This window comes from Lipotes vexillifer, unplaced genomic scaffold (genome assembly GCF_000442215.2).
Source record: "Lipotes vexillifer unplaced genomic scaffold, Lipotes_vexillifer_v1.1 scaffold205, whole genome shotgun sequence".
Lineage (NCBI taxonomy): Eukaryota > Metazoa > Chordata > Mammalia > Artiodactyla > Lipotidae > Lipotes > Lipotes vexillifer.
The window spans coordinates 937,439-950,807 of NW_006781396.1; the positions used below are offsets into that span (position 1 = coordinate 937,439).

At 38.9% G+C, this 13,369-nt stretch overlaps 1 protein-coding gene across 2 annotated transcripts in view; it reads left to right on the top strand.

Annotated features, from left to right (window-relative positions):
* MICU1 (mitochondrial calcium uptake 1) overlaps positions 1 to 13,369 on the top strand; it is a 219,321-nt gene that overhangs the window by 44,986 nt on the left and 160,966 nt on the right. For both annotated transcript variants that reach the window (XM_007454676.1, XM_007454675.1), the window contains one exon: positions 7,852 to 8,014. In XM_007454676.1, the coding sequence (XP_007454738.1) occupies positions 7,852 to 8,014 (163 nt within the window). The remainder of the gene's footprint in view (positions 1 to 7,851; positions 8,015 to 13,369) is intronic.

The following is a 13,369-nucleotide window of genomic DNA, read 5'->3' on the forward strand; positions in this document are numbered from 1 at the left end:
TTTTCCTGATATAAATTTAGCTACCCCTGATTTCTGTTGGCTGTGTTTTCATGAAATATCTTTTTCCATTATTTCCCTCCAGTCTGGGTGTGTCCTTAAAGCTGAAGTGAGTCTCTTGTAGGCAGCATATAGTTGGATTTTTTTTTTTATTCATTTAGCCACTCTGTGTCTTTGATTTTAGAGTTCAGTCCATTTACATTTAAGGTAATTGTTGATGAATATGCACTTATGATTGCTATTTTGTTATTTGTTTTCTTGGTGTTTTGTAATTCCTCTGTCCTTTTATTCCTCTGTTATTCTCTTCCTTGGTGATTTGATGATTTTTTGCAATGATATGCTTAGATTTCTTTTCGTCTTTTGTGTTTCCAGTATAGGCTTTTGCTTTGTGTGTACCATGGGGTTTACATAAAACACCTTATATTTATAACAGTGTATTTTAAGCTGATAACTTCCAACATATACAAAAACTCTATATACTCCCCCTCATATTTTATGTTTTTCGTATCACAATTTATATTTTTTATATTGTATGTCCATTTTTTTTGTGTGTGTGTGGTACACGGGCTTCTCACTGTTGTGGCCTCTTCCGTTGTGGAGCACAGGCTCCGGACGCGCAGGCTCAGTGGCCATGGCTCACGGGCCCAGCCGCTCCGTGGCATGTGGGATCTTCCCAGACCGGGGCACGAACCCGTGTCCCCTGCATCGGCAGGCGGACCCTCAACCATCTGCGCCACCAGGGAGGCCCCTGTATGTCCATTTTAAAATTATTGTAATTATTTTAATACCTTTTCCTTTTACCTTTCATATTAGAGTTAGAAGTGATTTACCCACTACTATTAAAAATTAGAGCATTCTGAATATATTTACCTTTACCAGTGAGTTTTATATCTTGATAGGTTTTCCTGTTAATAATTATTACATTTTTGTTTCTGCTTGAGGAATTAATTAGCTCTTTAACATTTCTTGTAAGATTGGTCTAGTGCTGATGCAGCTCCCTCAGCTTTTGCTTATCTGGAAAAGTCTTTATTTCTTTTTCAATGCCGAATCACAACTTTGCCAGGTAGAGTTTTCATGGTCGTCAGTTTTCTTCTTTCAGCACTTTTAATATATCATCCCCTTCCCTTCTGGCTGCAAAGTTTCTGCTGAAAAAATTTGCTGATAGTATTATGGGAGGTTCCTTTGAATATAACAAGTTGCTTTTCTCTTGCTTTTATGATTCTCTCCTTGCCTTTAACTTTGACAGTGTGTGTTTTTTTGGGTTCATCTTGTTTAGAACTCTATAGGCTTCCTGGATCTGGATGTCTGTTTCTTTCCCCAGATTAGGGACGTTTTTATCATTATTTCATTGAATAAGTTTTCTGCCCCCTTTTTCTTTGTTTGTAATTTTTATATTTAATTCTTTTTTTATTGAAGTATAGTTGAATTACAATGTTATGTTAATTACTGCTGTATAGCAAAGTGACTCATTTATACATATATATATATATATACATTCTTTTTCAAATTCTTTTCCATTATGGTTTATCACAGGATATTGAATATAGTTTCCTGTGCTATATAGTAGGACCTTGTGGTTTATCCATTCTATATATACTAGTTTGCATCTGCTAATCTCCAATTCCCAATCTAACCCTCTCCCACTCTGCCCCCTTTTTCTTGTTCTTTCTACTTCTACGACCCCTTTAATGTGTATTTTGGTTCACTTGCTGGTATTCCATATGTCCCTTAAGATATCTTTATTCTCTTTCATTCTCTATTCTTTTGGCTCCTCTGTATGAGTTCCACTGTTTGTCTTTGAATTCACTTATTCTTTCTTCTGTGTGATCTAGTCTGCTGTTGAACCCTTCTATTGAATTATTCAGTTCAATTATTGCATTCTTTAGTTCTGTGATTTCTGTTTGGTACATTTCTATCTCTGTGGGGTTTTTTTGTTTTTTAATAAATTTATTTATTCATTTATTATTTTTGGCTGCATTGGGTCTTTGTTGCTGCATGTGGGCTTTCTCTAGTTGCGGTGAGCGGGAGCTACTCTTTGTTGTGGTTCGCGGGCTTCTCTTGTTGTGGAGCATGGGCTCTAGGTGCACAGGCTTCAATAGTTGTGGCACCCCTGCTCAGTAGTTGTGGCTTGCAGTCTCTAGAGCGCAGGCTCAGTAGTTGTGGCGCATGGGCTTAGTGGCTCCGCGGTATGTGGGATCTGCATGGACCAGGGATCGAACCTGTGTCCCCTGCATTGGCAGACAGATTCTTAACCACTGCACCACCAGGGAAGTCCCTATCTCTGTGTTTTAATTCTTTTTTTGTTCATGCATTGTTCTTCTGACCTTGGTGAGCATCTTTTTATAAGTGTTATTTTGAACTCTAGATCATGGAAATCACTTACCTTTGTTTCATTAAGGTCTGTTTCTGGAGTTTTAACTTGTTCTTTTTGGGGAACATATTTGTCTGTTTCCTTATTTTCCTAGACTTTCTGTGTTGGTTTCTAGTCCTTAGCTGAAACAGCCATCTCTCCCTGTCTTGGCAGAATGGTCTCATGTAGGAGATGAACCTTGCCAATCAGCCTGGCCCAAGCTCTTGATTGTCTCTAAAACCTTTTTGATTGTCCAAGTTGCCTTCGTTGTTTTTGGTGCCTCCCTGTAGTTGAGAGTGTGCCAAGACTTGTCAGTGTCCCAAAGCAAAGGATCACAGTCAGCACTTAGATGCATGTTGATTGGAAGCTGGCTTTTCAGGAAACATCCAGGAAACTAACTAGTTAAGCCCCTTCCAGGGAGAAACTGGGAGATGGGGGTTTTTGTCTGCTTTCCCTGAGCTTGGCCCAAGTGTATAGCCATAGGGTTGTGCTCCTGCACCCATTACAAATCTGTTTCTTTTTTTGCTACAGTCCTGTGGGACTCAGGAATGCAAGCCCTGTTGACTTGCAGAGCCAGGTGATTCAGGGACTTATACCTCAGATGACAGCTAATAATGCTGAGGTGCAGACATGTGTATAAGCTCCTTCCAGGGAGATCCTAGCAATTTGGAGTAGGCTAGATGGAGAAGTTGGATGAGGCATCCACTCTCTTCCCCAGTCCCCATGGAGGATGTCAGCCAGCCCTTAGATGTGTGCTAAATTAGAAGCCTGACCTCCCGGCAGCAGCTTTTAATATATGCAAATAGACCTTTTTCAAGGGAAGACTGGGAGGTAGGTGTTTTTTGCCTTCTTCCTCTGCACTGATCCCTGGGGCAACAGATACTCTGAGTTCTCCAGAGCCTGTTAAAAATTGTTTCTTTGTTTTCTGTAGTCTTGTGGGTCTCATGGTTACAAGTCCCATTGGCTTTCATAGTAGTTGTTTTGGCAGCCCATCCTTCAAGTGAGAGTCTTACAAGCTGGGGTGCTAGATGTGGCATCCAAACCCTTTACTGCTCAGGGAGAAGCTGGAGGTTGAGAGTTCTCTCCCATTTGTATGGCACTGTGCTAGAGGTAGGATTTATGGCAAGAGTGTGTCTCAGTCTTTCCTACCAGTTTTGATGTCGGTACTTTCTCGTTAACCCAATGTATAGGCATTGTTCAGCTAGTTTCTGGATTACTTTCAGAGGGAAATACTCCATGTATAGCTGTACATTTGGTGCATCTATGGGAGATGGGGAGTTCAGGAGCTTCTGATGTCGCTATTTTGGATTTGGAACGGTATCTTCATATTAAGAAGCCAAATTATTTGGTTCAGTACAATTGTAAATACTTTTAAATTGATTGATAGGTGAACATAAATAATAAAAGACAAAAAATATGCTCTATATACCAAACAAAATCCTTAGGAACTTAGGTGACTAGAAAACCCAAGTAAGTTTACTTATTACACACATAGCAGAACAAATGAAAAACAGAAGGAAAGTAACATTTATTGAGCATTTTCTGTCTTCCAGGCATAGTATATGTACATACATATACACACATGTAAATGTGTGTATGTTTGTGCGTATATGTGTGTATATACATGCATATACATGTATGCATACATACATATGTACTTAATGCTTGAAGCAACTGAGTAACTTGTCTAAAGTCATATAGCTGGTTAATTATAATAGAAGGAATCAAATATAAGTCTGTGTAACTCTAAAACCCTTGCTCTTTCCATTGCATTCTTCTAACATAACATGTTTTGGTTACAAAATTTTGCTCATGGTGTACCCTAGGTCAGTTAACATCATGCCATTTCAGATTTCTAAAGGTGATCCTGAGCCCTGTCTTTTTACTTTACCTTTTTTAATGGATATTACTAGTTTGCTAGTTTTCCACTGAATAGAAGTGATGTTAGCCACTTCTAGACCTTGCACACAATATCTCCCACAAGGTTTTTCAATGCCCTTTCTCCCTTTCTTGCAGGCTGGAATGGCCCTGAGTAGAATTGACCTTGGAAGCCACATGTTGGCTGCTTTCATCTTGATGTTGGTTCTTTACTTTTTTTCCAGGGGTTGTAGTTGTCAGGGCTGTGAACTGTAGAGCTGAGAGGGACCTATTTCTCCCAGGCACAAATATTGGGGATGGATTGGGGGTTCTTTTATCCAAGTTGGTCTGGGCCCTTTCCAGGATCTTCTGAGCTTTACAAGAGGCTCCAGAAACAGAGGCTGCATCTCAGTGCTGACTTCCCTTCACATGAGCCCCCAAGCCATCAGGGGAAACTGATGAAAAATGGGGGTGGGGAGAGGCTCCATCCAAGCAGCCTCAGAGTGGGGGTAGATCAGGACCCTTGTCTCTGGAGCTACAGCTGTGGGTAGGAGCAAGGGTCTTGGATGCAGTAAAATGCCCAGGGCAGATAGTGTGAGCCCAGCTGGGTTGCGCGGCATTAGGGTAGGGTCACTAGGCACAGGGTGGGGGTGTGGGGAGGGGGTTTTGGCTGGCTGGCTGAAGGCATGGATCTGGGAAGTGCCAGCCACCTGGCCTATCCACCCTGCCATTTCTCAGAGTAGTTGGTTGCAGCTACGATTTGGCTACTTTTGTGCCTTTCATATAGGAAATATAATGCTGAATTTTGATACAAGTAAGTCTGGCTGTTTTAGTGAAGACAGCTGTCTTAACATCATGAAACTCAAGAATGTTTTAAGTAGATGATTAAATGTAACTATTATAATTTCCTTAGTAAATCTTTTCACCAGGCTAAACGTTCCAAAATTCTTCAACAGTTTTCTGTATATCTTAGCTTCCAAGCCTTTGTTATCTTGGATGCTATATTTTAAACCCTTTATATAATAGTTGTTAGTGTTCCTTTAACATGACTACTTAAAAGGAGGCAGCTCCATATCAAATTGTGTGATATGGTCTTTAAGATACATTGCTAAGTGAAAAAAAGCAAAAATATACTATACAGTATGTCTATACTAAACTCTACCAGTGCTGGAATGGAGAAGGTCTATCTCCTCAACCTATTATTTCAAACTAAAACTAATTAATAATATTCAGCAGCATATATATATATATTTTGTTTTTAGGAGTTTAGTAATTTATTTATTTATTTTTGCTCTGTTGGGTCTTCGTTTCAGTGCAAGGGCTTTCTCTAGTTGTGGCAAGAGGGGGCCACTCTTCATCGCGGTGCGTGGGCCTCTCACTATCGCGGCCTCTCTTGTTGCAGAGCACAAGCTCCAGACACGCAGGCTCAGTAGTTGTGGCTCACGGGCCTAGTCGCTCCGCGGCATGTGGGATCTTCCCAGACCAGGGCTCAAACCCGTGTCCCCTGCATTAGCAGGCAGATTCTCAACCACTGTGCCACCAGGGAAACCCCAGCAGCATTTTTGGTAACAATCAAGGATCTGATTTTCAGTCTGTAAATCATTGACTTTTAAGTTGTTATTTTTCTATCTTTATCTTATATATGATTGACTTTTTAGTTTACAAAGCCATCTTTGGCAGTAGCTGTAGCCCATACCCTAAATATTGTAAACTGATTATTTTTTGTTCTATAGCTGGTATGATCCAGCAGATAGTTGTAGTTAAATATAAAATGCCTTTGATTTAAGACTCATAGCTAAGTCTTAAGGCTGCTAATGGGTTGAAAGGCTGCTAAGGGAGGGATCCCCAACCCAAGGGCCACGGACTGATACTAGTCCGTGGCCTGTTAGGAACTGGTCCTCACAGCAGGAGGTGAGCAGCAGGCGAGTGAGTGAAGCTTCATCTGCCACTCCTTGTTGTTTGCATTACCACCTGAACCATCCCCCCGGCATTGCTCTCATTACCGCCTGAACCATCCCCCCCCAAGCTTTTTGTGTCTTCCACAAAAGTGGTCCCTAGTGCCAAAAAGGTTGGTGACTGCTGTGCCATGGGACTGTTGAGTGTGTTTGCCACATGCCAAATCTATTGAAAAATTTTCTGAAATAAGTATTCAGACTTTAATGCAAATTAGCGTTAGAAAGGTTCCTGTCATGTAGTTACAAGTTAGCATTCCTTTCTTAGTGGTTGAAAGCATATCTCGTAGTGGAATTGAGACCATTTTAAGTAGCTGCCATCAATGACCTCAAAGTGACCATCTAGTCAGAAATGACAGTTACACTAATAGCTGCATTAATAAGGTAAATTAAAACATTAATAATGTTTTTTTAATATAGTGAATTGCTTTATAGACATTGAATTCACTGGATTTTTATTTTATTTTATTTTATTTTTTCACTGGATTTTTAGATCGTATTGCCTTGACCCATTTTCTAACCAGTTATTTTTAAGATACTGTTTAATGTTGGTTAACTCAACATATAAAATTCAGGTATGAGAGACATCTTTTCACCAAAGTACTGTGTAGGCTGTAGAAGAATATTTTGCAGAAGATACAATATTTTGTGTGTTTTGTGTACAGAATGGGGGCTTGGGTGCTGGATAAGGAAACAGGCTTTTATATTAACATTATAATCTTTTAATTAAATGTATGCCATATATAATTTTGTTCCTATTCAAATATTTGCTTGTGTTCTTCCCAAGTCTACTCTTTTCTAAATATGCTATATTTAAATGTTCTCTGGAAGTCTACATTTTAAAATTAATTAATTAATTAATTTGGTCGCCCTGCATCTTAGTTGCGGCAGGCAACCTCCTTAGTTGCAGCTCACTGGCTCCTTAGTTGCAGCAGGTGGGCTCCTTAGTTGCAGCAGGTGGGCTCCTTAGTTGCAGCTTGCCCGCTCCTTAATTGTGGCACACGGACTCCTTAGTTGTGGCACGTGAACTCTTAGTTGCGGCATGCGTGTGGGATCTAGTTCCCTGACCAGGGATCGAACCTGCGCCCCCTGCATTGGGATCGCAGTCTTATCCATTGCGCCACCAGGGAAGTCCCTGGAAGTCTAATTTTTTTATCAAAAGTAAAAGTCTTATTGCTTCAGTCCTTTTAATAATTGAGTTTCCATGATATGTAATTTTATTTTTTTGTGCTATTGTGTAATGTACTTTTTGTTTGAAGGACTGTTAGCTATTCAGACCTGTGAAGTCCCACGTCTGTTTTGTTTTTGAATTCAAGAAATTGCATGGAAGTAAAAACTGTAAAATCAGTCCCTTTTTAAAAACTTGGTAGGTATTTAAAAAATGATAGCCTCTCATATATATGGTATTATACTCTTTTACTGAGACCTTTTGAATTCTTTTATGACATTTTTCAATTTTGCTAGCTTTCAATGATTTAAGAAATTAGAAAATATTCAAAATTCTGAAGAAAACTTATACAAGCATTGCCTCAACTGGAGTATGAATCGTATATCAAAGTTTTTGAGACTCAAGTAATTTCTAATATAAAAATCCAGTTAGAGAAAAAAATGATATAAAATTGCCCCCCAAATAAGAGAATATACATGAAAATGAGATGCTTAATACAGTAACCTTCTCTGAATTTCCAATTTTAGGTGATGGAATATGAGAATAGGATTCGTGCATATTCCACACCAGACAAAATCTTCCGATATTTTGCCACCTTGAAAGTAATCAGTGAGCATGGTGAATCTGAAGTGTTTATGACACCACAAGATTTTGTGCGATCCATAACACCCAATGAAAAACAACCAGAACGTAAGTTGCTGAAGTGAAAAAGAAGATTGTGATATTTATTTCTTGATATGCTTCTTTGTTTCTCTATGTATTGCCTAAACTGTATAAGTCCATGTAATAATTATATTCACTGTGTAGCTACTGAATATTAGGCATTATGCTAGGCTTTAGGAGTAGAAAAGAGGAGCGTATGATCTAAAGCGCTAAGGAGATTATACACCTCTGGCTGAGAGTCATTGCTTGTAATTAGACTGTTCCTGAAGGCAATGGATTACAGATGTGACTGCTGTCAAGTTACTCTTTGGTGGGATAGACAGAGACAGTAACAGGTAATTTCAGGAATGTGGTGATTTGTTAAAGAACAGGTGCTGTGGCAGTATAAACAAGGGACACTTAACTCAGTCTGGAAGTTTAGAGAATGGTTCTAGAGAATACATCTAAGTTTGAATAAAAGTTAGACAAACAAAGAATAGAGGAAAGGATGTCTCATTTAGAGGAAATAGCCGAACGAACAAGTTGTGAGGAAAGAAAATAAAGGGCTTAATATTATAAGTTAAAGGTAATTACTTACAAATGTATATGGGAGACATGGTGGAAAAAATGACAGCGTAGGGAGCTTCAAGAATCAATTCTTTCACTGAAGCAATCATTATGCTGCCCAAAATGGATGGAATCAACTTTTTTTGGATCACTGGAATCTAATAAAAAAGTTATAGCAACCAGGGTACTGCTTAATGAAGAAAGAAGCTGTTAAATTTTGGAAAGAAAGTGTTGTGGCCTTTTGCTTACCTGCCTACCACGCCCTGTTTCCCAGCTTAGCAGCAGCCATGAGAATGGCAGCCTCCATTCCTAGTTTGGCTTACTAGTGATGGGGAGATCGCTGGGAGGCAATATAGACTATTTCTCCAAAAAAAGTGGTTGTGCATTTTGACTCATCTGGTAGTTTCCTGAGCTACCAGCACAAAGGCTTGCCTTTTGTTTCACCCACCTCAAGCTAAAGTACCTTTCCAGGTGTCATCTACTGAAAAAGTTTAAAGGCATATACCACCTGTAGCCATTGGGCCAAGAGAGGGCAGATGGGACCAGCAGCCGACAGACTGAAAAGCCTCTGAAGGAGGAGGCTGAGGATAAAGACATTTCAGGGAATAAGAGCTTTGAAGGGCTACTGCCTGGGGAATCCAGAGTGATGCTCAGGCCAGACACATACTTGGAAAAGACTTGAGTGGGCTTGTATAGTTGTGCTCCATGCAAGAAGGAGGTGAAAGTTAAGGTGGAGTTGTAGGAGAATCTAACTAAACATCAAAAGAAGGCCCTAGCTCAGAGCCAATCTACAAACACTAGGAGAGCTGGGTTCTGTTTTGTTTTGTTCTTTCATTCTTTTTGCTTCCAACATTTAAGGAAATCTCTGAGGTCACTTGATGGCTGCTTAGATAATAGAGCAGAAACTTCAATGATGACACGTAATGAGGAATATAATCTTTGCAAAAATAGTTTGGAGGGCTTCCCTGGTGGTGCAGTGGTTGAGAGTTCGCCTGCCGATGCAGGGGACACGGGTTCGTGCCCCAGCCCGGGAGGATCCCACATGCCGTGGAGCGGCTGGGCCCGTGAGCCATGGCTGCTGAGCCTGTGCGTCCGGAGCCTGTGCTCCGCAACGTGAGAGGCCTGCGTACCACAAAACAAACAAACAAACCAAAAAAACACATAAAATAAGGTTATGTATTGATTTGTTTAAAAAAAAAACTTGTGACCAGAGGATCATAGGAACCTAACCCTGTATTTCCCCTAGGAGTAATAGGTCAGTATTCACTGATTCTTTGTTCATGGCAACTTTATAGAACATAACTCTCATAATTAGTGAGAATCAATCATATATGTTACAGTAGTAGGCTATGAAAAAGAAACTATACGTTATAAGGAAGGCATCCTAAAGGGGATGGCATTTGAGATGGGTTTCGAAAAGTGAATAATAATAGTTATTATTATATTATGATATTATATTATTATATTATTATCATTGTATACATGAGCGGGCAGAGGCATCACTCGGTGAGTAAATTGTGTGGGCATCACTCAGAGTGAGTAAATTGTGTGGTCAGAAATACAGACATGTGAAATAACAATGTGAGCTTGGGGAACCAGAAACAGTTATGGTGTTTTCTAACCAAGGAATTTATAATGTTTTGCCCATGTTTATATTTATTTATTTATTTATTTTTTAAATATAAGTTTATTTATTTATTTTTGGCTGTGTTGGGTCTTCGTTTCTGTGCGAGGGCTTTCTCTAGTTGTGGCAAGCGGGGGCCACTCTTCATCGTGGTGCGCGGGCCTCTCACTGTCGCAGCCCCTCTTGCTGCGGAGCACAGGCTCCAGATGCACAGGCTCAGTAGTTGTGGCTCACGGGCCCAGTTGCTCCGCGGCACGTGGGATCTTCCCAGACCAGGGCTCGAACCCGTGTACCCTGAATTGGCAGGCAGATTCTCAACCACTATGCCACCAGGGAAGCCCCTGGCCATGATTATTAACATTCATATATCTCTAGGAAAAATGAAATCTTCAAAGGTGCAGGAAATTTGCCGTATATTTAAATTTTTTTCTTAGGGAAATTTTCAAACATAGAAAGTACAGAGAGTAGTATAATGAACCCATATGTGCCTGTCACTTAGATTCAACAACTATGAACACGTGGCCATCTTATTTCATCTATAACCTTTTACTTCCTCTCCTCACCCCATATTGTTTCAAAGCCAATTTAAAGCAATTTTAAAGACACCTCTGTTTGTGTCTCCAAAAGATAAGTACTTTAAAAAAAAAAACAGTAGTACCAGTAATAACAGTAATTTAAAAATATTATAGTAATTTCTTAATAGCAAATATCTAGGCATCATTCAAATTTCTCTATCTAAAATATATTGTTTACAGTTGATTTATTCAAATCAACCTCCAAAAATGGTTACACGCTATGTTTGATATCTCTTCAGTCTTTCTTTATGGGTTTTTCTCTCTCTCTTTTTCTTCTTGCCATTTTTTCCTTGCCATTAAGCAAGACCAGTTTTATGCCTTGTTTCACACCTCTCAGCCCACCTTTTACCTTTTGCTCAGATTGTTGCTGCAGCATTTATCAGGATAGAGATACAGCCTGACAGGAAAGACCCTCAGCTACACTATGTGTCTCTTGTTTCTGCTATAGAGCATCTCTGCTGCTATAGCATGGGTCCCCTTTGGGACCCTGCTCAGCCGTGTTGGCACGTGCACACATACAGAGGTATAAAGGACTTTACTCTTTGTTGAGACTTGGTGCATAAATACTCTCCTCTCCACTGTCTTGGATGGTCAATTCTGAGGATACGAACTACATGGTTTCTTGGGTGGGCTAAGGGGTATTGAGCCCTAGCTTTCTACAGCAGTAATCAGCTCAATGACACACCCTTGAACTGGCTTTCCTTCCTTTCTTGTTTCACTTTTCCTGGTCCTCCTGCACCGGCTGTCTACTTTTGAAACTCAAACTGTACATCATTTATTTGTGAAAGAATGTAAGTCATTTATATTCTAGAATTTCCCACATTTTGGATTTTACTGATTGTATCTCCATGGTGTTATTTAATATGTTCCTCTATACTTTGTATTTCCGCCATGTAGAAAATATGTAGAAAGCAGCTGAAAGAGAATATACCAAAATGTTAGCTCTCTGAATGTTGAAATTTCGAGGAATTATTTTATTCTTCTTTGAATGTTCCTTGTTCCTTTATTTTCTCATAAACTTCACATGCATTCATTCAACAAGTATTGATCAATTAGCTCTGCTATGGGTTAGACACTATTTTATGTGCAGGGCATGCAGGAATGAATAAAACAGACAAAAATTTCTTCCTTTATAGAGTATACAATCTTTTATAATCAGAAAGAAGGTATATAAAGTTTCCATTAATTGCATTGAATTTTAGATTTTGAGCCTTTTGAATTAGTTTTAGCACCTTGTTTTGTGACATGTGGAAGGAAAGATTAAAGAAGACTTGTGTGTAAGACAGAAAAAAGGATTGCAAGATATATTCCTGGGTTTTATGATGGTAAAATATTTTGTACTTGTCAAATTATTTCTAAAACCAGATGAAATCTAATATGTAACAGTAACTTTAAATAAAACTGTACTTTGCTTCCAGTGTGACAGTGAAAATGAAGCAACACTATTTAGGTAGTTTACTAAAGATTATCTGGACATTTAAGGAAGTTTTTTTTTTCCCCCTTTGGAAATCATTATATACTCTAATTGCTTACACACATTTTGGCATTTAACTTTGTAATTTTGTTTTTTTAATTATTGAAAGACCTGTCACATGGACAGAATAGTTACTAAATGTCTAATATACCAAGCATATTTCTGGTTTTCATAAAAAGCCAGAATAATGAATGATTGCTTTTCTTTTAAGATAATAATTATGAGGGAAAATTGTAGTATATTAAAATGAGATTTAATGGAAAATTTGGCTTCATTTTTGTTTGCTCATGAACACAGATTTCCACAAATGTTGATGTAGCAGAAGTAAAAATATGTATTATTCCAATGTGGGTTGAAATAAAGAAAAGAGTGAGGCTGTAATTCAAATTATAATTTGATTTTCTATCATCAGATGGCTGGACTCTAGCCAGTAGCTCATATTTCAACTTTGTTTTGTCATGTCTTTCACACATACCGTATCCCAGGATACCTAACAGATCTAAACTTGTAAGTTTTAGTTTTAGAACAGTTCAAAAATAATCACAAAGCCCTAAAATTAAGCAGTTTTTAAATGAGTGGAGTGCTGTTGATTTTCAGTAACAAGCTGATTAAGAATAATTTTGTACTGAATACCAAAAGAATTTAGAGTAGCCATAGGTAAGTAAGAAGGACATTAAAAGGAAAAAATATATATAGTGTATGACTGGAATACATCTCATCTCCCTTTCTGTGCAATCTTAGTATCATCAGAGTCTCTGGATATAGTGGATAAGGCAGTTGCTTCAAGCTCTGGGTCGTGCTGCTTGTAGTAACCAGTTTTGCATAGCTAGCCAATGACTTGGAGAAGCAGCAGCATGGGGAGTTTTTAAAGTACTATATAGAAAACTTAAGCTTTTGTCAGAGCAAAGCATACTTGAGCTTTCATCAGAGCAAAGAGGATCTCTCTTTCCTTTCCACCATATCCCACTGGCTGACCTATTCATCTTGATCTGATTTTGTCTCATGGAGGACGAAAAGGATGTGAAAAGGGGAAACACAGATCACACTGTGATTTACTTGTCCTGGACTCCATATTCTCTCTAGGATAAGAGTCATGCCCTTAGTGATACTCTTACTAGAGCACTTTTAGTTTGAGACACATAATTTTACACTCCACTATATAC